At 37.0% G+C, this 23,363-nt stretch overlaps 1 protein-coding gene across 2 annotated transcripts in view; it reads right to left on the minus strand.

The window, feature by feature from the left end:
* Positions 1-469: 469 nt before the first annotated feature.
* NUDCD1 (NudC domain containing 1) overlaps positions 470-23,363 on the minus strand; it is a 35,425-nt gene continuing 12,531 nt past the window's right edge. For both annotated transcript variants that reach the window (XM_041412709.1, XM_041412710.1), the window contains exons 3-10: positions 18,884-19,069; positions 16,974-17,154; positions 13,632-13,817; positions 10,991-11,198; positions 8,757-8,901; positions 7,329-7,454; positions 6,356-6,515; positions 470-4,705 (exon numbers count right to left, since the gene is read on the minus strand). In XM_041412709.1, the coding sequence (XP_041268643.1) occupies positions 4,413-4,705; positions 6,356-6,515; positions 7,329-7,454; positions 8,757-8,901; positions 10,991-11,198; positions 13,632-13,817; positions 16,974-17,154; positions 18,884-19,069 (1,485 nt within the window). In that variant the 3' untranslated portion in view covers positions 470-4,412. The remainder of the gene's footprint in view (positions 4,706-6,355; positions 6,516-7,328; positions 7,455-8,756; positions 8,902-10,990; positions 11,199-13,631; positions 13,818-16,973; positions 17,155-18,883; positions 19,070-23,363) is intronic.

Consider the following 23,363-nt stretch of genomic DNA (forward strand, 5'->3'; position numbering starts at 1 on the left):
ATATTTTGCATAGAGCATTAGATTGGCAAAGACTATGACAAATATTTTCCACGTTTGCATCTGAAAGTGTTCATTAGATCTATTTTAATTGATATCCAGCTACCACTTTATGACAAAGATCTTTGTGTAAAGGAAGTTTTTCAGAAGGACCTTAAACCTTTTATAAAGGAAAAACTATTACTCCAACACTTCTCCAAGAAAAAGGGACTATACCTTCAGTTTGAAATGATTGCAATAGTCTTGATGAAAAGGCTTGCTTGATGCTTGGCTCTTCTATGTCAAAGATGTCATGTTATCTTTAGACCTTGCTGACTTTTATCCATAGCACAAATTAACATGTATTTGCATAGGGAGGAGGGGAAACAAATCCCACCAGATTTCCAGAAATATGTCACAAATGGCACATAGGACTGACGACACAGAATTTTAAACCAAAATTTTTATTATATGGCTAATATATGATTGACTGCAGGCTTCAAGTTCATCTAATCTGCATAATGAGAACAGAAAACATAAATTGACAGAAGACAAGGAAATGGAAAAAGTTCTAGCAGCTCATTATTGAAACAAAGCACATAAAACTGAAATAAAATATAAGCTTTAACCTTACTTGTTACTCTCATAGGACCTTGTTGTTTCATTAAAGAAGAGCCACTATTTGACAAAGGACAGACATATAGACCAAATCATTCCTATTTTCCTTCACTTTCCTGAAAAAAGCACTCATGTTGAGGTAGGGGGAGAGGAAGGACAGATCTCTCTCTTGCACCTAGAAAGGTTTGTCCAGATCATCTGGATTTTGTACATAAAAAAGACAGAGGATCAGAGGCACAGTGTACACTTTAACACAAGAATACACCTGAATACTTATCAGCCCTCTCCAGTATCTACCTCTGTAAATTTGTGTGTTGCCAGAAATGGAACATCAGCAAGGCTGTACTTGTACAGGGGATTTCACAGAGATAAACAAGGAGTACAATAGTGCACGTCTTGGCAAGAGCCCTGGCCCTGCAGAGCAGACACCTGCTAGAACTTTGCCCTAGCAGAAAACTTCCTAACACAAGTTTTACTTTAAGGAATTTCTTATTTCTATTTTCTATTTTATTTCAGCAACATAGGAAGACTACATATTTGAAATGAATATAAATCCTTTAAAATAATTTAAAAATTTTAAAATTTCTTCTATTTATTTCAACCTGTGGAAGAATACATTATGCATTCCTAACATGCAGTCAAGGAAAGCACTGACAAAGAATACTGAAATCAAATAATGCAGTAACAGCCAAGCAAGCCTGTAATAATCAAATATTTTCTCAGAAATTCTGTCAACAGATTGTGATTGGGACCTCTCAGGAAGACAGAACTGTCTGAAAAAGTAAGATTTCAAGAAACAAAATCCTAGAAAAATTGAAGCATGGTTGTCAGAAAACCATCTATTTAAAATATCCATATTTTATACTTGGTATAAGCCTATTTAGGATATGCTGAAGAAATGAGCCTTAGTAGTAAATGAACACAAAAGGAAATGCTGATAGGGAGTGTCTCCTGGTGGCTTGCAGCAATTTAATTATAGAATGGCTGGAAAAGGGACCTTAAAGCTCATCTAGTTCCAACCCCACTGCCATGGGTAGGGACACCTCACACTAGATCAAGTTGCTCAAAGTCCCATCCAGTCTGGTGCTGAACTTCAAGGGATAAGGCATCCACTTCTCTGGGCAACTTTGTCCAGTGCCTCAGCACTCACACAGTACAGAATTTCCTCCAGTATCTAATCTAAGGCTACTCAATTTCAGTTTAAAGCCATTATCCCTTGTCCTACCATGCCCTTGTCCAAAACCCCTCTCCAACATTCTTGCAGGCCCCCTTTTTGTACGAGGAGGCTGCTCTAAGGTCTCCCAGAGACTTCTCTTTTCCAGGCTGAACAACTCCAATTCTCTCAGCCTGCTGTCATAGACAAGACTCTCCAGCTCTCTGATGACCTTCGTGTCCCTCCTCTGGACTTGCTCCAACCCATTAATGTCATTGCTGGGCCACATCCATCCTCTCATCCAGCAGCATGCAAAGTCCTTTTCTCCAGGGCTGCTCTCAATCCATTCTTGGCCCAGCCTGCTTTTGTGCTTGGGATCACCCTGCCTCAGGTGCTTAGCAGCTTGCTGTGCAGCACTCCAGGTTCCTCAAGGTAAAAAATAATTTAAATAATAAAATATCCTTGACTCTCACAGAAGCAAAATAAGAGAGAGACTACTTGATAGATCGGTCCTGGGAACCATGATTACAAATGGATGAGTAACATGGAAAAGGGATGAACCTTTTCCCTGTGTTATTTCCAGATGCAAAGAACTCCCTTGAAACAGACGTGCATTTGGAATGTGAGTTCTAGTCATTGCATATTGTAATACCACTGAAGAGGTAAGCATTTTACTTGACTGTTCCTCTGTTGCAGGAGACGGCAGAGCATGTTTCCAGACTTGTAACTCACAGCAAGAAGAATTTGACAAAGAACAGCTGAAATTCTCATCTATACTGAAGCTGCCTGCAGTAGACCAGAGGTGGCAAAGGCATGTTGACTATGATTCCTTTACTTCTTCATTCCTCTATTTCCCAAATATCATGTTCTTAATTCTGTGTCCCCAAAGATTAAACCTCAGGTTACTAAGTAATATCCATATACGTCTAAAAGCACCTAACTTATTCTGCAAAGTAATAAGCTACACATTTTTTTTCTATAGGACCTCTGCAAGAATTCTACCACCTTGATTGACATTATTGGATAGCAAATAAAATTTAGATGCAAAAGAGTCATGCAATGGTAATACATTCACTGAGCTTTTCCAAAAAGCATTTTCAAGACAGTTTCAGAAGGACAGAATGAAAAGAGATTTTCAAATCCAGTCTGTTTTAACTTACCCAACTAAAAGTAAAGAAAAGCTTTTCAATATTGGATGTACAATATAATCTTGCTGTGAGGAGAAGGAAAATTGGGTTCCTTGAAAAGCTTCTGCATTTGGATGTTTTTTGCAAGCCACAGCTGCTTGCCTCCCTCTTGTTATTTAATCAGTTCACTGATACAATCTGGAGAATTTACAGGAGAGTCAAAACAATCACAACTAAAGAAACACTTACTCTTCTCTCAATAGATTCTTACAGAGTTCTGAAATAACATTGGCAGGGAGATGCAAACTAAAAGGCTGCCTGTATTTGGGTCTTCAGTACTTTGGTACCACAGATGACAGCAGCTCTCCTGTCAGTACACAATATATTAGGCATTCTTTGCTAAGGATTTGTAAGCCAACTATGAAAAAAGCCCAGCCCAGCGTGAGGCTGTCACACCTGACTCTTTGGTTTAAATGTATTGACAATGCCAATTGAAAATAATAAACAGAAATCTTCAGCTAGAACTATTCAACTCAATTAACCATAGCAGTCTGTTAAACCAAAGCATCCTCATTGGCCTGAGCGCTCTTACATTGCAAATATACCACATTTTGACTTAGGCATCACAGACAGAACAGTTAATTGACAATGCAGCATTTTCAGTGGCATCTGAGGCAGAAGCAGCACCTCTGAGTGTCCCATCCAGGTTACAATACCAGAACTTTTTCTGTCAGCCATTTTCTCATTGTAAATGAGTCACTGGAAATGAAGTATAAAGTCAAATGAAAATGGCACAACTGAGAGTATGACAAGACCTTAACTAACAGCACTTGATGTATAATTGCTAGCTATACATTGACCCTTACTTTGCTTTTGGAAAAAGCTACTAAAACGTATTCTAGAAATGTGAACAGACTTTACTGCAAGTATAAACAAGTCCCAAACCAATAATTTAAAATGTGCACATACAGTAAAATTGCTCCATTTTATTACCTGTATAAGAAACATAATACCCTGTTCATTTCACTCACATTTCACTCAAAACTACTGAATATCAAAATGTGAAATCAGTTTTTTGGTCAACCATATTTGAACTGGAAATTTTTTTCTTTATGATACAATCTACTTGGCATGTCATATGCTTGTAACTCTTTATCTGACTACTTTTTTCATAGGTAAACAGTGGCATTTAAAAACAGCAGTGAATTCAAAAAACTCAGAAGTATAGCAAATAAAGTCACTTGGAAAAAGCAATGCATAAATCTATTCACCTATGCAATAGCAGCATCTGACAATTATTTTGACAAAGATGTTAATGCAGAAGACCTTTTCCCATAGCTCTGAAAAAGTTTACTTCCATGGCAACAAAGTCAAAAAACTCACTTTTTTACAGAAGAATTCTAACAAAGAAATTTGATTCTCCTGTAAAACATCCCCTTTTTGATTTTCAGCAAATTGTACTGAACTTGTAAGATTGTCAACCTATTCAATTCTATAACAAATTGTTAACACAAACTACAGCAGAGCACACTGAATAATCAATTTCCAGAGTTCACCTTTATTAAAAACAAGGTTTTTGTTGTGAGAACAAATAATCTCTCACTCGTAGCTTGAAAGCCTAAGATAGGATCATTGGCTTCCAGGGTTGCTACCAGCTGCTTAGCAACCTGTCCTACTTGTCTTCCTTCCTTCCTGTTGTAGAGAACTGTGGCCAGAGGAGTCGGCTGGCGATAGATGAAAACTCTTCGCAAGCATTCACAAAGAGCCGCGTAGGAGTAATCTGGAGCACAAGCCATGAACTTCTTGTCTTGCTTTGATGCTTGGACATAACCTGTATAGCCCAAAACCAAGTACAAGGGATAAGTAATATATGGGTTTCAACAGAACTTTAACTGGCTGATAAAAACCTAAGCTAAACTTAGTAATATGCAATTTGTAACAGAAAAAACCCCAAAACAAACAAGAACAACAACCAATCAACAAAACCCAACCTTAACAAAAAAAACCCCAAACCACCAAACTACTCTTATTACATAAGCCAGTACTTTCTGAAGGGATGCATTAACCAGTTTGATACCAATATACAATTCCCGTGTACCTCATGTTAACTGGTGTTTTGGATACATATGTACAGCAAGATACTCTTCCCACATCTGGCTCCTTTCTGCCTCACAAGGTCTTTCATTTCCTCAGCAGGATCATAAGGCCACAGACATGGTCCATATGGGCAAACTTGGCCCAATATTAGTGGTCTAAGAAGAATAAATCTCTTCTCTCTCCTCATCTCCCAGAGTGTAATTACATTTAAAAATTAGGATTTCTGAGCCTATCTAATCTTGAACAGACACTTAAAGCTTGTCTTCAGTTTAAAACTCACTAAAAAAAAAAAAAGAAGTTAATTTTAAACACAGTATAATTTCTGTTAATATTCACTCAGAAGGAAAAAATCCTCCCCTTTCCACTTTCATAACAGGACTCTGGTATCAAATTGACTCAATTCAGACTGATTTCCTTTCACACTTCTGTAAAGAGAATTGAGATGTAATTCTGCAAAGTGATCCACCATCTTTCTGCAAGGTTATTTGCTTCACTTCCATTGAAAAATGCAAGCCAATGGTTATCACATGGGTCAACAAGGAAAAATCTAAAGGTCACTTATTAACACACCTTACCATAAAATTACACACGTAGACACATAATCAATTAACTGCAGCTATTGCCCTGATGATGTCTGTGTCAATGTCAAGGTGGTGATTATGCTTTTCAGTGTCTAATTCAAGGTCACTTATCCAAGGAACTCTCCTTTTTACTATGCAGTTCTGTGCTTACATCCTATACATGGTCTGAAAAGGCTTGTCTTTCTCCCAGGGCATAAACATTTCATTTCTATGTTCTCTTATTTCTAAAATTAGGCTACTGTCACTGTTGACCTTGTGTTAGAGATAGAAATGAGACGAGACACTTCTTTCTTTGTGCCTAATAGCTGAATTTTTATTGCACACAACTCATTTTTGCATGGTATCAGAAGGCACCATGTTTACCTCTAATTGGTTAACAACCCACTGAAACTCACTTCACTGCTTGGTAAATGGACAGTGTACATCATCAAACCTCCCTCTTTCTAGACAGTTTGCAAATTTCCTTCATGGATTCTCATGGGATAGACTTCTTGTTTTCACAGGTGCAAACTATTTTCTTACAAAAATAGATTGTTATGCAAACTGATTCTCATTCTTATGATTCTTTTCTCATGGGAACTTAACAGGCTAGCTTAGCCATAACAGCAAGGCCTAAGCCATGTCTTACAAGGCTCTCTTCTATAAGGTTTTACCTATATGCAACAAGCTACCATGCTGCTATCAACAGAATTATAATAACTTTCAATTCAGATTTAAGTAAGTGAAATATCAACATAAGCCATACCAGCAGTATTCACATAGAAAAGTCTCAGAGGTGTGTGACACAGAAGTTAATTTCTTACCTAAAGCATTAAAAGTTGCAATGTGTTCCCACATATTCTCTGGCTGGTCAGAGTGAGGCTGCCAGAGAAGAGCATCAACATCATGCCTCAGGCAGAAGCATGGCATTTCTTTGGGATTCACAACAACTGAGAAAAGATACTGGTTGCTTCCAAGATTAATCTGAAAACAAAACAAATACAAAATATTGATTCAAAGCACAAACAGCAGATTCTGTTACACATACTGCCAAACTTAGATGATCAACAGTTTTATGTTTGTTACTTGACAAAATGTTTGAATACATTATGCTGCATTCCACTGATCAACAGTTCAATACACCACAGGTGCCTTACACATTTCAAGGAGATGCAATTAAGTTTCTTGGAGTAATATTCAGAGAAACATTATGTCCACTACATAAGCAAATGGGAATGTGTTTTGTGCAGAAATGGTTTTCTAGGACAGATCCTAACCTACAACTTCTCATGTCAGGAAAAGACTCTCTCTAAGTAACCACATCTGGTTTTCTGCAGTGCTAACGGGGAAGGAAATACTGTCCCTCTCGGGCAGAAGCTGGCAGGCACTGAAACAAGGATTAGTTAGAATACTAAAATTATTAAATGCCATCATTTTTTAATTTACTTGCAATCAAGTAACTACTATATTTCAGATTAGCACACCCTTCAATAAAAATGTTTGTTAGGAGTTGTGGGTAAAAAGCTGTACCAGCCCCATTTCTGAAGGGAAAGGCCCCATAATTACTAACAAGAAACCCCAAACAACTTGAAAGAAGAACTAAATCAAAGTGAAAATATATTCCTGTATGCTGAAAAATATATTGAAATACTCATATTTCTGCATACTCTAACAAGGACAAAACTGCAAGTTCTCATAGAACAGGCTGAATTTTTGTACTGACAATAGAGATCGATTTCCAAACAAAAAAAAAAAAAAAAGTTTTAAAGTATTTCTATAATAATGTACAGTACTTACTATATGAGTGATTTTCAAGGTATCACCATCAAATCTGCACAAGCTTGCACCATCTTCAAGAAAAGCATCACATTCTTCTAACTCTTGAGCATTACAAGGTGGCTTTTCCTTTTCAGGGTTTGGATTCTGAAAAAAAGAATGAACTACACTGAAAATCCAAACCACTGAAAAAAAAAAAAGAATCCTTTTTATAATTTAAAAAACAACCTAAAGAACAATTGAACATGAAGACTTATTTGCATATCCATACATACTGAAAGATTAAGCTATTATGTACTTACTCAAAATTAATAAAACACTTTCTGCCATGGAGGACAGCAGAAGTGATAGGTACAATAAAATCAACTTCAGTTTGAGGAAAGGTACATAAGCCACTAAAACATGGACGATAAATTCCAAATTATTCCAAATAATTCTCTAAGTAGCAAAAGCATACAATCCTGAAAACATATGCACATTTAGTAAATGTACATCAACGTAAGCTTGTTTCATCTTGCCATCAGTAATGCAATTAAAAATATATTAATTAATTTTATAAGCAGCTCTAAATACATGACACATTTTAGTTTTGCTATTAATTTTAATTTATTTAAATCTCTTTTAAATTAATTAAAACTTATGATTAAAAAATCATCACTTTAAGCTCAGTAGGAAGTACATGAGAAAAGAAATTTAAAGTTCAAAAAAAATCTATGGTCAAAAGATATACTACAATATCTTGCTCACAAATACTGAGATAGAGAGAAGTCAATCTGGAGTACTACATAGAATTTATTTTAATAACACTTTTCAGACTTACTAAAAACAAAGTAATAATCCAAACCTAGTATATAAAAAGCCACAGGGAGGCACAACTCACAAGTTTCAGATGAGATGCCATTTTCTAATTAAAAAGTATCAAGTGAATATCAGCTAAAAATTACATTTTACTTTAAGTAGACTTCCTGTATAACAAAAACGCCAGAAAGTTCATGAGCCATGTTTATAGTTTCCTAAATTTTCCTTTTAAACATATCATTTACACTCTGTAGGTCAAGTACAGTATCCCTAGCAAGACAGTAAAAAATTTTTGCTAACCTATTGATAAACAAGAACTGGACATCTTTCAAAATCATTTAATTGATTGCTTTAAAACTAACTGGCACACCCTAAATGGTGGGAACAAAGTTTATTTTCAGTGTTAATCAGGCTTCTGTTTCGTGCACAGACACCATCATACATGTTAAATTCAGTCCTCCTTGAAGATGATTTTGCTGTTCAAAGTACATTCACAAGTCTAGTGCCAGTAGTTTGTTACAGTTTCAATTGAAAATTAATAAATAGCAAAAGAACTGATGAGCTGGGTCAATGCAGCGCAAATTAGGGTAACAAGAAAAGACAACATGCAAAAGTACAAGAATTTTAAGTCTTTGATTCTTGACTCTTTACCATTACTTCAGAAGTAAGATGCATCAGGCTTTCAGCAATTTCAGAGCATTGGGAAGGGTCCATAATGAATTCCCCTCTTGTGTCACCAATGATTAGCTCTGCCCACCGGCATCCCTCATTTTTCTTAATCAGAGAGATTTCCAAACTAAAATGCAAAGAAAAGACAAAGAGTAGCACATGAAAACACTACATCCATTTGTCAATTAGTCAAAAAGCTATAAATGTACGTAAGAGCCCTTCTCTTCAAACTGAATTAATAAGGAAAATCATGTAACAGAAACCATTAGCATTCAAATTATAAAATAAACTATTTTAATAAAAAATATTCTAAAGAAAACCAAACCAAGGATGTGATTTCTAATACACAAACCTCAGGGTTTTCAATGTAAGTGTAGTTTATCCTGAAGCAGTCTCATTAAAATATTTAAAATATGGCAGGAAATCACTTGTACAGCAATCTATTCAAAGACTGTCAGAGTTTTACTACAGAAGTGTATTTGAAACATAAGCAGTAGTTCTTAGGGCTACTTAAGTGCCCTACCTCTAAATAACATCTGGGACAAAAAGATTCCTATTTTATAGACCTCAGAAATAATACATCAATTATCTATACTGTCTATCTAAAACAGTATCCCAGAAGAGATAAGATTTCCATAACAAGTAAAAAAAAACCCCAACAACAACAAAGAGAACCGAGTATAATCACTAAACTATTTGGAATAACTAATTAAGTAAATGAAAAATAAGACACAGCCTGATGCACCAACATGGTAATTCCATTTAAATACTGTGTTGGACAAACACATAGATATAATGGTAAAACTGAAGTCAATTTTATCATACTCACTTTTTAGATACACTTACAGGTTCTGCAGCAATGACAGCTGTAGTGCTCCTGAGAGAAAACCCGCTAAGTTACTCATTACTGCACCACAGCAGCAACTATTTAGTGAACTCTGAAGCAATTACACTGGTACTAGGAACAGCATACTTCTACAGAAGACATTTGGAGCAAGTTTTTGACTTTCAGTCAAAAGATTTATATCAGTGCTGCAGTACGAGCATTAAGAACTGAGTGCAACTTATTACATTGAAATACGGAATTACCCTTTCTCATTAAAGTAAAAGCCTGATATTCATGCAGTAACACTCACTGGAATGAATAATAAAAAAAATCAAGTAATTCAGCTTATAAAAAAATCAAGTTATTCAGAGTTATTTTTCAGGAAGACACCTAAAAAAAAAACAACCCCACCCATTTCAATCAGTCAAATTTTAATATACAGTAACAGTATAACCTATATAAAAATATTAGTCCCTCTAATTTTTTTTTTTTTTGAGAATTACTGTCCTTTACAGTTAACCTTTCGGAAACTGCAAAAAGCCAACCTTATCACAACTCGAAGGGTAGCTTTTGTTTTAGATAAACAGCTGTGAGCTGTTGAGTGGATCACCTGGTGGTGTACATGTTTCTTCCTGAGTTCATTAAAGAGTGTGAATATCTCTGAGATAACCAGACCAGCGTGGATGAGTGAATACATGGCTCATTTCAGGTAGAGTATGAAAACTAGACAATGCACAAAGAAAAACCTGACTATGTTTTAGGGAGCTCTGAATTATTTTTTTGCACCCTCTCCATTCTTTTATATTTTTATTTCAGAATGAGAAAAGCACATAAAAGTAACTTTTCAAATAAAAGCAGGAAAATTTCTATTTGAGGTCTACAGCATTTTAAGTTCACTCAGATTAATTTTCTATAATGCACATAATATATAACTTTTTTGGGAAAATATATTAAGGAATTTATAAGTCAAACCTAAAGAATTTTGTTGTAATATTACTAAAATGCTTGTTTGTGGAAAACAGAAGAGAAACTAACACATATAACAAGGTACATTCAGACTAATCAATCCTGAAACATAGTGAAAAAAATTACTGTTGAACCAATTAAGTTTACTCTTCTTACAAATCTTTGTTTACCATTTTGATACTGGGTGGGTTTTTTCCCTGGAAAATAACTGCATAGAAAGGGATTACTTTCACAATTAGATAAAGAAACATTACTGAGACAGCAAAAGCCAGTGAAGTGTTTTCAGGAGAGGAGACATTCTTGCAAGAAGGGACATGGGGTGTAGCATTAAATGAGACCATCCCAGAAGGGCCAGAAGTCAGATATGGCATATGGTTTAAAATCAGTTCCTATCAATAAAAAACCTAAAACATTTATAGAATACCTTTTGTCCTCTCTAATTATCCATGTGCAGCTTTCGTGGTCCACAGATGAATAGAGCTTTCCTTCCATCAAAGGAGGCTGGTCTTTTAGGGTAACACATATATTATCAGGGGAAAAACGTATTTTTATGTCATCTCTTGTGATGTCTTGAGGCAGGCGAACTGTTACGGTCACATCGTCTTCCGTCTGCTGCCAGGAGTAGAGAGGGTCTACAATTGGAAACATGCAGCAAAACACAAACTAGGTTACAAGGATTACTGGATTCCACAGCATTCAGTGCTGAGACACATGGAATTTTCTGAAAGTGTGCTTTGAAAAAGTGGAAGTAACTTTTACTCTGAACAATTTACACAAAATTCTGAACATAAAATAGAGAAACACCTTTTTCGTAATCAAATCCATGTTGTGCCCCTCATTTGGAAAGTAATTTATATTCATGTCTATACTCACATATGCTGACAGTTATACAATGGGCATTAATTATTACCCCAAAGTTTACTGTAGCATTATGAAATTGGAATGCAAAATGTACTTAAATACAATGAAACATTAATGATTAATAATTAGGTTGAGGAGACATCAGGTGCAGTATACTGAGACACTTGAGTACATCCAGAGGAGGCAATGAGGCTGGTGAGGGGCTTGGAACACAAGCCCTGTGAGGAACCACTGAGGGAGCTGGGCTTGTTTAGCCTGCAGAAATGGAGACTCAGAGGTGACCTTATCACTCTCTACAACTTCCTGAAAGGTGGTTGTGGTCAGGTGGGGTTTGGTCTCTTTCTCCAGGCAGAAACTGACAGAACCAGAGGACACAGTCTTAAGCTGTGCTAATGGAAATACAGGTTGGATATTAGGAAAATGTTTATTATGGAAATAGGCATACAGTAAGTACTGGAAAGGTCTGCCCAGGGAGGTGGTGGAGTTGCCATCCCTGGATGTGTTTAAGAAAAGACTGGATGCACTTGGTGCCATGGTTTAGTTGAGATGTTAGGGCTGGGTTGGACTTGATGATCTTGAAGGTGTCTTCCAATTTAGTGATTCTGTGACAAGCTACTGCATGCTAGAAGTATATATCATTCAGAGATGTGAACAGTTTTACTTATATATTTTGCCAGAAGCTACATTGACTACTCAATAGAAATTATAAGACTAAGTAGTCTTAATCTGCCTCAGCTAATGGAGATGAAATAGAACTGCTTGCCCAGAGGTAGTGATCGACTTTTATTACTGTGTTTAGATGCTGTCTGATTACTAAACTGCTAGAAGAAATGGCCTTTTAAGAGAAATTTTTATACAAAAGGAAGGCTATGACAGCATAAGTGGGTAATGCACAGAAAATATAAATACAAGTGAATATATTTTCTAAAGAGCAATCTTGTACAAGTTACCTTTTTATTTTGAGAAAACGTAAAGTATGGGTTCCCCTTGAAAGCTCTCAAATTGTCACAACCCAGCCCAAGACTCCACTGATCAAAGCCCCATACTGTGACTCTGGAAGGACTCCTGCACTGTTGCCCTTTGCAACACCAACTGCCCTGGTTGCAATGGATCAGTCACAGGCGCTGTAATTACTTCCCCAGAAACTGAGACATGACAGACTTCAGAATTGTGAACACTGACACAAACTGTATCTGAGATTAAAAGTCCATTACACCTGCAATTTTATATAACTGTGCAAATAAAACTAGAGCCTACATTAGGGTTAGCAAAAGGCAACTGCATTATGGTGCTCAGTGCACTCCTTTGCCTCAAGATTTATATGTACAGTCTATTCTTAATAAAATTACATGTACAATATCACAGTTGCCACAGTGTTTAACATTAACACATTCCAGAAATTTGATCCTTTTGTATTGTTTTTCAAATAGATTTTCACACTATTGACAAATATTGTGCTACTATCCTTAGATAGAATTTAGTAGAATTTGTTTACTAACCAATGCCTCATATGCAGAAACAGAAATCAAATGTAAAATAATCCAATGTAATTACATAAACATAGACATTAATTACAGAGCTTAGTGATACTTAGAAATAAACAACTCTATTAATAGGTTTTTACATACTTAGTTTTGTTTTGATTGCAAAGAAAAAAAGGTATGACTACATTTTGTTGAAGATTTTCTGAACGGCTTTCCCACTCGAGAAAATAGAATCTTTTACAGAGTCTCATTCTTTAAAAAGATTTTTCAAAATAACTATTTAAATTTTACAGAAGCAGGAATAAATTACATATCAAAAAGCTTTCTGATGAGCTTCTGATGAGTTTGGGGAAGTCCATGGCCTCCTTCCATCTAGGAAGACTGGTTTCTTAATTTGAGTACTTCAGACAGATGCCAAAATTTAGGCATTAGCAATCCAACTAATACCAAAAACTTATTACATGTCTGTCTGCAAAATATCTTGTTCTTTAAGACAACAAAATTCTTTAAGTGTCTCCTATCCAAAAAAATGCACCTAATATAGGTTTGTGCACAATACAACTGCCAAAAGTAAAAGCAAACAAACAAACAAAAATCAATCTGTCCACAAGATAGATATTAAAACATTTATTGCTATTCCAAACAAATGCTAAACTAACAACATATGTCCTAAGTCAAAGAAGAGAGCAGCCTATCATAACCTGTCAGACTAAGTCTTACCTTTCTTTTCATTTGATACTTTTGCATCATCATTTTCTTCTAATTTGTCACTTTCACTCTGCATAAATGTGAATGGTTTGTGGGAAACAATCATTAGACCATCCCCACTTGGCTCTATTGCTGCATAATGGGGGACTGATTTTCCTTGCAAAACTCTCCTTTTAATGATTTCGTATCTATGATCACCTGTAAAATAAAATTTTTAAAAAATCATATTTCTAGAAGACAAATTATTATCTAAGGAACACATTAAATTTAAAAATACTATGCATTCCCACCTGTTGAATCACAGTACCATGGTTTTCCAGTGAGTTATACTGGATTAATCTAAGACTGCCTTTTATTCTTATGAGATCTTTGCTGATCACAGCTAGCCCAGCACACCCTCTGTACAAATAATATTTTTCTTGTAGAGAAGGTCAGAAGAAAGCTAAGCATGTCACATTTTCTGAATCTCATAAGGCAGCATGGTGGTTCCTCATTTCAAACTTTTACAGCAAGTATTCCTAGAAGTTTGGTTAATGAAAGAAAACCAACTTTGGAAGAATATAGCTTTGTTACAATCCTTTGAAGTACCACAGAAGATATTAAAAGACTTAACCACTGCCCCCATTCTGGTTTATTTTCATGTTTCCATTCTTTTGTTCTTTGGTAACGCAATAGAGGTACAATCCCTTTGTTCAGTCTGCCAAACAGGGCAGAGATTTTGCATTTGTTGGTGTCGACATAACCATGTTTTAAGGCTTTGCTTTGATGAAGCACAGATTTTGATAATTTAAGAAATGGCTTGTTGATTAACTGCTTACTTTTACTAAAATCTGATTTCATAAACTGCATTCACAGTGTCGTGGTTTGACCAGGAAGTGAGGTTTTGGGAAAGTTATGGTCAAACCAATCAGTGGCCAGATTTTAAATGGCACCTGGTGTGGCCACTGGGGACTTGGATACGCCTCTGAGAACACACAGGGGTTAAAAGCAGAGCACTCCCAGAGAGACTTCCTCTTTGGGGTCCGGCAGGTGAGCAGATCGGATCCTCTCCCCTGCCCAGCTGCGTCTGAGAGAGGGAGGGGGAGGCCATGTGGCCTGAGAGGGGCCGGAGCCCTGCAAGGTGCAGGGGTGGAGGAGACCTGGGATGGTTTGGGCAGCCCCCCCGGGAGAGAAGGATAAAGAGACTGCGCAGGCTGGAAATTTGGTGGTTTGGGCAGCCCCCCCGGGAGAGAAGGATAAAGAGACTGTGCAGACTGGAAATTTGGTATCATGTACCGGCACCACGGTCAGGAGGAGAAAGGGGTGGGGGGTGAGGGCAAGGTGCCCAGCCGTAAATACACCTTTCATGGGGGCACTGGCACTGTGCCAGAGTCAATCCATGACACACAGACAGAGTTTCAAGGAAAGGCAAGCAACAGCAACTGAGTACTGATAAAAGAGATTGTAGAGTATTGTAATTCCTCAAAACAGCTTTTATCTTTGAGACTGGTTCATACATCAGTTTGATTAATGAGATATTTGTTTAAATGAAATAAAAAAAATATTTCTCTCTTTATAATTAAAGATTCCTTTGAATTTCGTTATTTGCATCTCTACTAACAGTCATTTCAAACATTTTTTCCCTGGAAAAAATTCCCAAAACATTGGTTCCCTGGAAATGCTGGATAACTGGCTAGAGTTTTTGAAAGATTTTTGAATCCACTTTTAGCAACTCCAAGAATATTTGTCATAAGTTATAAAACATACAATGTAAAAAATAATTTTTTTATTAAAGTGTACAGTATTAAAATGTATAATAAAAGTCTGTGTTAGTGCTCTCATGAGTAACAGTCTTCAATTGTATACTGACAGCGTTACTGATTTAGTTTTTCTTCTAAGTTATAAACAGTAATGTTCAGAGGTTTCTTTCTCCTGTTGAGCTTGCCACAAAAGCATAAGGCAGTTAGTCTCATGTGGCTTTCTGAGAAATATTTCCATCATCCAAGGTTTCAACAGCAGGAAACAACTGAAGCCACTGAGGGCAACACAGCTGGTGACAGGTCTGGAAAGAATGCCCTGTCAAGACTAGGTGAGGACTTCAGGCTTGTCTAGTTTGGAGAAAATGAGGCTGAGGGGCAACCTCATTGCTGTCTATGGTCTTCCTAGGGAGAGGAAGTGGAGATTGAAATGCTGAGCTCTTCTTCTTGGTATCCAGTAACAGGACATATGGGAATGGTTCAAAGCTGCACCAGATGAGGTTCAGACTGGACATTAGGAAGCATTTATTTCCTGAGAGGGTGGTTAAACACTGGAACAGGCTTCCTTGAGAGATGGTCAAAACCCCATCTGTCAGTGTTTAAGAGGCATTTGGACAATGCTCTTAACAAGAGGCTTTAACTGGTCAGGCAGTTGGACTAGATGAGAGTTGTAGGTCACTTCCAAATGAACTAATCTATTCCATGCTATGTTATCCATACTATGTATGTAGGAGATGGAAGAACATTTGGCTAATAACATCACAGTATGCTTCAAAGCTTTACTTCAACTACTTAAAGATCTTGCGTCTGTCAATATTAAAATTTTATTTCTTGGAACATAATGAGCAAGACCATATCACAGTCATTCTAAGAATGTCTATTAATTTAATCCACACATCTTTAAATCAGTGACACATGGGGTCTTGTATCCTTCATGTAAGTCATGATATTTAATGCACATATATATTCATATATGTGCATTAAATTGTCATATTGAATATATAAAGTATCATCTGCAAAACTTTATTAGGATAAAATATTAATTAGTAGGTATTAATACACTAACTAGTATTTTTTCAATATGTTGGTCTAAAATTATTGGAATAACTTCACACTCTTATTGCAGGAAAACCTAGAATATACAGTATTTACTTCATATGCTACAGGTCTTACATTTATCTCATACTACTTCCAATCCCCTACATCATTAATTGGAAGCTAACACCACAAAAAAAACCATAATCAAAGACCCATATTCAGCTATACAATATTTTTAAAAATACAGCGTTAGAAATAGTTCTGTATAACCTTGATTTTACAAGCTAAACAGAAATTGCATTTCACAATATTCAAGTAAAGTGCTATCTTGTTTTCTAATTATCTTAATGACACAAGCGCAAAACTTTACTTTTTCCTGTTTTCCAAATGTCTGTCAAAATTTAGGTCTATCACAAATAACTTGATCTCAAAATATTAAAAAAATTACCTATGTAAAATCTAGGCTGTGGAAAAGAAATATCAGAACCTGTGGAAAAATAACTTCTAAGACAACGAATAAAAACATGATCTTTATTTTTTTTAAACACTACTTAGAGTAATATAAATGTGAAACACTTACCCTCTTTTCCTTCTGCAATTGTAACCCATTCCAAAGTAACATGAAATCCACTTCCTTTTGTGTCCAGTTCATCTTTTTCTACCCTAAGCAGCAGCACAGCTAGTGAATGTGCATCAGATTTTACAAATGAAACACTGTGTGCTAAAATAAATGGACTTCCTAGTTCTTCATTAAACACAATCTAGAAGACAAAAACATAATAAAAAGTCAGACAGTTAAAGCTGGAAACCTTGTTCTTTTACAGAAAGCAGGGAAGGGTTTCAGTGAATGTCAAATCAGCAGCAGTTTGTCTCCCACAAATCTCTCTGCCAACGTGAACCCACAAATGTCAAACATTTCTGGCTCCTCCTTCTGTAGTTATCAAGCTACTGTATTGAAATGTTTTTAAACATTATTGTTTAGATTGATCAATCATTATAAGGGCCCAATAAACAAAGCACAAAGATCCCCATGCCTGTCTGTGTTGTGGCTGTTTAGCACTGCAATAAACAGAGGCACAGCAAGTGATGAGAGCAAGAGGGTCCATAAACACTGCCTGTCAACTGGGCAACCAGTCACATTCAAGATGAAAATGCAAGCATTTCCCCAAGGCTCGCACTAGTTCTCTAGATACTTCAACATTCTGAAAATCTTTGTAGGCCTTGACATGTGCAAAAAAGAAGACATAAAAGTCCAAAGCATCATTGCCAGTGTTCAATCCCCAAATGTGCCATTATTTAGCTTTGCAAGAGATCCGATTTTCCTCCTCTATAAAGTAAGAAACGAAAAGCTATAATGAAATGAAGGAGAATAATATTCATGTTCAGGAGAAGCTAGGATTAGAAGTTCTTGAATTTTTATTTATGTACATGGTTTGGAAAAATCCCTTCAATATTTGAATTAGGTAGGCAGAACACATAACTATTACTGTCATACTGAAAGGCTATTAGATATCATTGTGAATATAAAATGTCATTAATTACGAACTTAAAGTTATAAATGTCATTAATTCATTAAAATTATTTCTATAATATGAAAATTATTTCATTAATTTTATGCAGAAGGACTCCATATCTTACAGCATGAAACATTTGGTACCTATAGCTGGAAGTTTTAAATCTAAAAACAATGTATTCCAGCTTTTTTCCAAAAGTACTCATTCAGCACAAAACTGAAGGTAAAAACAAAATTAATGCAAACAACAGAGAAGAAGAAAAGCATTATTTGCTAGAAGATTAACACATGACAACGAAAGAACAAATGAAAGGATAAATTACAAAGAATTCATGCTGCAGCAGTTGAATGAGTATAGACTCAATCCAGCTATTGTTACTGAAACCTGATAAAGTTTGAGGATTTACAGCGTTGTGATACTACTCTAAACAACTCTAAACCACTGCATGCTGTACATACTCAACAAGTCAATTTAAATGATGACAGAACCTTAGACATAAATCTCGTATTTTTGTTTCACTGACAACTTCAATGTAACTTATTTATGTGTCAGCATTCTCACACAGAATAAAAAACAGATGGTATTTATTACCAAGCATCTAAAAAAAGGATGATCAATTTACTTTACTGAACTCTCAAAAGATGTAGAGAAAGGAGCTAATCCATCATGTTGGAAATCTTCCATTTCAGTATATACACCTATGTTTCTGTTAACACTAAAACATCTGTGGTTTTTTTAGGAAACTACCCTCTAATAAAGAAAACAAATACAAAATGCAGGCACTTTTTACCAGATTCATCTTCATAAACAAAAAGGAATTAACCACAGAACATGAGACTCAAGCTTCAGGTACAAATGTAACAATTGTATTTGTTGTGTCCAAGCAGGATAATAAATACCATTATTAATGCAATTAGATAACTTTGATAGGTATATATGTACAGCTTCTAAATATATTATTTATTGCAGGACATACCTCCCACTTTTCAGATGCACTGCTTCCACGCTTGCCTGATTTAATTAAATACAGTCTTCCCGTACCATCAGAAAGGGTAACCCACGTGGAGGATGAGAAATGCATTGAGGCACAAAGGCGATTATCACACGCAGTCAAGTCTGTAGGTAGCCTGAAAACTTCTCTTGGTTTTTGTAGAGCAGTGTCCTATAAACAAACAGTCATGATCTAAGACTTTATGAAATATTTATTAATTTCTGTAAATATTACAGGCAAATTAAGAATAATAAATCTCAGTAGAAATGTATCAGTTTTGTGTATCATTGAGCACATTTGGAAAAAAGTGGGCAGCAAGCATAATTCCCATATATGTAGAAAAGGTGTTGGAAATTCATCAAATTGACTTCTATTAGTGTTTTCTAACTGGTATTTCAGCACTCTTTTTCTTCATTTTTAAACAGTAATTATATTTTGCATTAGAAAAAGCTTTTATTTTCCCCTAGTGTTCCTATGTAATAATCACTTACCTCAAATAATTCTAGTCCCAGGAAAAATGTGGAGACTTAAAAAGAAATTAAAGCCACAGAATTGTACTCAAACTAGTACATAAAACTCACCTGTAAATTTAAAAGAATCGTAGCTTATTCTGTTGCACAACTGGCAAATACAATTTCTCAGCTTTTCTAGAGTGGTCACTTTATTCAGTAAGTTAAGAGAAGTAATACCTATGATTAGCAAGCAAAGAAAAGCTGTGCTAATTCCTACCACATTTTCAAATAACTTTTCTATCACATTATTATTATTATACTATGGAATTAAATCCAGTTGGTGGCCAATGACTAATGGTGTTCCCCAGGTCTTAAGTACTGGGGCCAGTCCTTGCTGATATTTTTATCAATTACCTGCATGAGAGATTTGAGGGTACCCTCAGTTTGCAAAAGACACCAAGCTGGGCAGGAGTGCTGATCTGGTGGAGGGTAGGAAGGCTCTGCAAAGGGATCTGGACAGGTTGGATCTATGGGCCAAGGCCAATGGTATGAGGTTCAATATGGAAAAGTGCTGGGCTCTGCCCTTGGGTCACAACCCAGCAGCACCACCGCAGGCTGGGGGCAGAGTGGCTGGAGAGCTGCCCAGTGGAAAAGGACCAGGAGTGCTGGTCAACAGCAGCTGAACATGAGCCAGTGTGTGCCCAGGTGGCCAAGAAGGCTAATGGCATCTTGGCCTGTATCAGAAATAGTGTGGCCAGCAGGATTAGAGAAGTGACTGTCCCCCTATACTGGGCACTGGTGAGGATGCACCTCAGGTCCAGGGTTTAGGTTTGGACCCTGCACTATAAGAAACAGACTGAGGGGCTGAAGTGTGTCCAGAGAAGGGCAATGGAGCTGGGGAAGGATTTGGAGCACAAGAGGAGCAGAGCAGCTGAAAGAGCTAGGGTTGTTTTGCCTGGAGAAAAGAAGGTTCAGGGGGGACCATATGGTTCTCTACAATAACCTGAAAGGAGGTTGTAGCCAGGTAAAGGTTGGTCTCTTCTCACTAATAACAACTGGCAGGACAAGAGGAAATATCCTCAAGTTGTTCCAGGAGAGGCTTAGATGACATCAGGAAAAATTTCCTCACCAGAAGGAAACAACCCTATAAAACAGGCTGCCCAGGGTAGTTGGTGCAGTCACCATCAATGGATATATTTCAAAGACATGTAGATATGGCACTTAGGGACAGTTTGGTGATGGACTTAACAGTGCTGGGTGACTGGTGGAACTGAATGATCCTAAAAGGCTTTTTCAACCTAAACATTTCTATGATTCTACTACATGTCAGGATAAGTTTATCTGGCATCCTGTTGCAGTCTTTTTTAAGCTGAACTACAGATAGCATTTGAGCAGGAATGAACAGAGACACTATGGTGAACAAATTGCACATGATATAATTATTGAGTGAACAATCAAGATTTTTTTAAAAAATTCTGCATACCACTACATTTTACAAAAACAAAAATCAATTATTTCCTACTCTGTTAATTTTACACAAATCAGCTTGATTCAATAACAGTGCAAAATGGATGTTAGATTAACAATTTTATCTATATTTCTATTAATTGTTCCCATAAGTCCTGCATTAATTCTGTGCTGTGTTCTTAATTTCCTGATAATTCTAACAGAAAAAAAAACCTGCTTTCATGCTGAAAATTGGATTTCCAACTGTTTTCATTAAGTACAGTGGCATGTCTTCCAGCATCTCTTTTAGGGATTATTCTTTATCTTCTGCCTTCGCTCTCACATACAGCTCTTTCTTTGCTGAATAAGGCTTTGTGACTGACTTTCTGCTCATTATTTGGCTCATGGAATGTCAGCCATGCTGCTGCCTGCTTAGGACTAAGATTTACTTCAATTTTTTGTGTTGAAGCAATCTCTGAATACCCAAGAGGCTTGTTAGGTTAAAAGAAAACTCTAACAAAATCTTTATTATTTGAAAATAATTTGGCGTCACAGTTTAAAAAACAGTCAGGACAAGCTTTATTAGCAATACAGCTTGATCAGCTACTTATGAAGTAGATTGGGCTGCAGTATTAAGAGCACAAACAAAATATTCTCAAAGAAAAATACAAGATGCAAACTGGAGATTCAGAAACATCACATCTCTATAATCTGTTAAATAACTGAAATAGAACTTAATCATTTGAAGTTTTTCAACTGAACTAAGAAGCTGTTAAATAAAATGGGCTGGCAGTCTGTCACAAGTGGGGTCCCTCAGGGATTGACACCAGGCCCCACACACTGAACATCTTCATAAGGTACCTGGATGATAGGATTGAAAGCACCCTCACCCCATTTGCTGATGACACTAAACTAGGTGATGAGGTAGACATGTGTACCTACAAGGGAAACACCTGTATGTAGCACAGAGAGCCAGAGAGCCTGGAAGAGTGGGGCAGCAAGAACACTGGGAAAATATGCAAAGACAAGCATTGTCCTGTACCAGGAATGGAACAATCAGAGAGCGCAGAACAAGCCAGGGTCGTATGGCAGGGAGAAGTCCTGGTGAAGGGGACCTGAGGGCAACAGAGACAACAAGGTGACCATGAGCCAGCAGGGCAATGCTGCAGCACCAAAGGTAAGCTGGATCCTGGGCTGCATCCACACAAGTATCACTAGCAGAGATAAGAGATGTGATCATCCCACTCTACCCAGTGGCTGTCAGGCCCCACCTGGAGTAATGTTGAAAGAAGACATGGAGAGATTGGAAAAGGTGCAAAGGACAGCCATGAACACCATCAAATGATTTGAGAATCTCCCCTGTGTGAGAAGATTGAAGGAATTAGGCTTTGTCTCCTTGGAGAGGATTCAGAGGAGACCTCACATAGTGTTCCAGGGCAAGCACAAAGACATCAGGGGCTATCTCTTCACAAGAAGCCATGTAGAGAAGACAAGGGACAACAGCTAAAAGTTGCATTAGGAGAGGTTTCATGCAGACATAAGAGAAATTTTTACAATTAAAACAATCAGTGACTGAAACAACCTCCCCAAGGACACGGCAGAAACTCCATTACTGGAGGTTTTCAAGACAGAACTGGACAGAGTGCTAGATAACCTCATCTAGGCTCCTTTCACCATGAAAGCTTGGACTACAGGATCTTTTCAGATCCCTTCATCTGGGCTGTTCTAAGATTCTAAAATAAACAAAAAATATAATTTAAACAATCCAAACCCAACCATATCCACCACCTTATCCCTCTTATAGATACACAGACTGCAGAATCTGATCTGCAGTCTTCAAAGAGGTCTTCCAGTAATAATAAAGAAGAGGAATTCCTGTTCTTTTCTGTATCTTTGGGGGAACATTTCTCAGGAAGTTATGGTTGTTTCCCCTAATTTACAGAGTGTGTTTTATAGTCAACCCAGTGTGTGTGTTGGGTTGACTATATGATGCTTTTATCCCCAGTCGTCTTGTTCTGTTTATGCTGAATAATAAGTTTTGCGCCCTTAAGACTTGTTCCAGAGAGTGAAGGGGGGAGGGAAGAAGCGCGCAGTTTGTTTTCAGACACTGCACTCACTCCTCCACATTCCTGCTCCTGGACTGTGTTGTCTGCAGATGGACAGACAGCAGGACAGAGCTCTCCTTTGTTTTAGCTCGTTTTAGCTAGCTGAGGCAAAGCAGTTCCCTGGACTGTGGTTTTTCTTCTTCTTGGACCTGTCCAAACCTGCTCTGGACTGAACACCCAGCAGCTCCACCTGTGGCTGCCAGGCCGGGCCTGGGCCGCGGCGTTTCCAGCGCCGGAGGGACTGACAGGAGACTGAGTGAGCCAAGCTGCAGCCTGGGGAGGGGACTTTTGTGAGTTTGCCATCTCTTTTTGGAGCAGCAAGAGGTTTTATTGTTTAATATTGTTTGGGTTCTACTGTTTAATAAACAGGGTTTTTTCCACTTTTCTTCAAAGAGATATTTTCTCCCAAAGCGGTTGAGGGGAGGGGCCAATTAAATCTGCTGTTCTAGAGGAGCCCCTTTG

Source organism: Onychostruthus taczanowskii, unplaced genomic scaffold (assembly GCF_017590055.1).
Source record: "Onychostruthus taczanowskii isolate IOZ18803 unplaced genomic scaffold, ASM1759005v1 scaffold4, whole genome shotgun sequence".
Lineage (NCBI taxonomy): Eukaryota > Metazoa > Chordata > Aves > Passeriformes > Passeridae > Onychostruthus > Onychostruthus taczanowskii.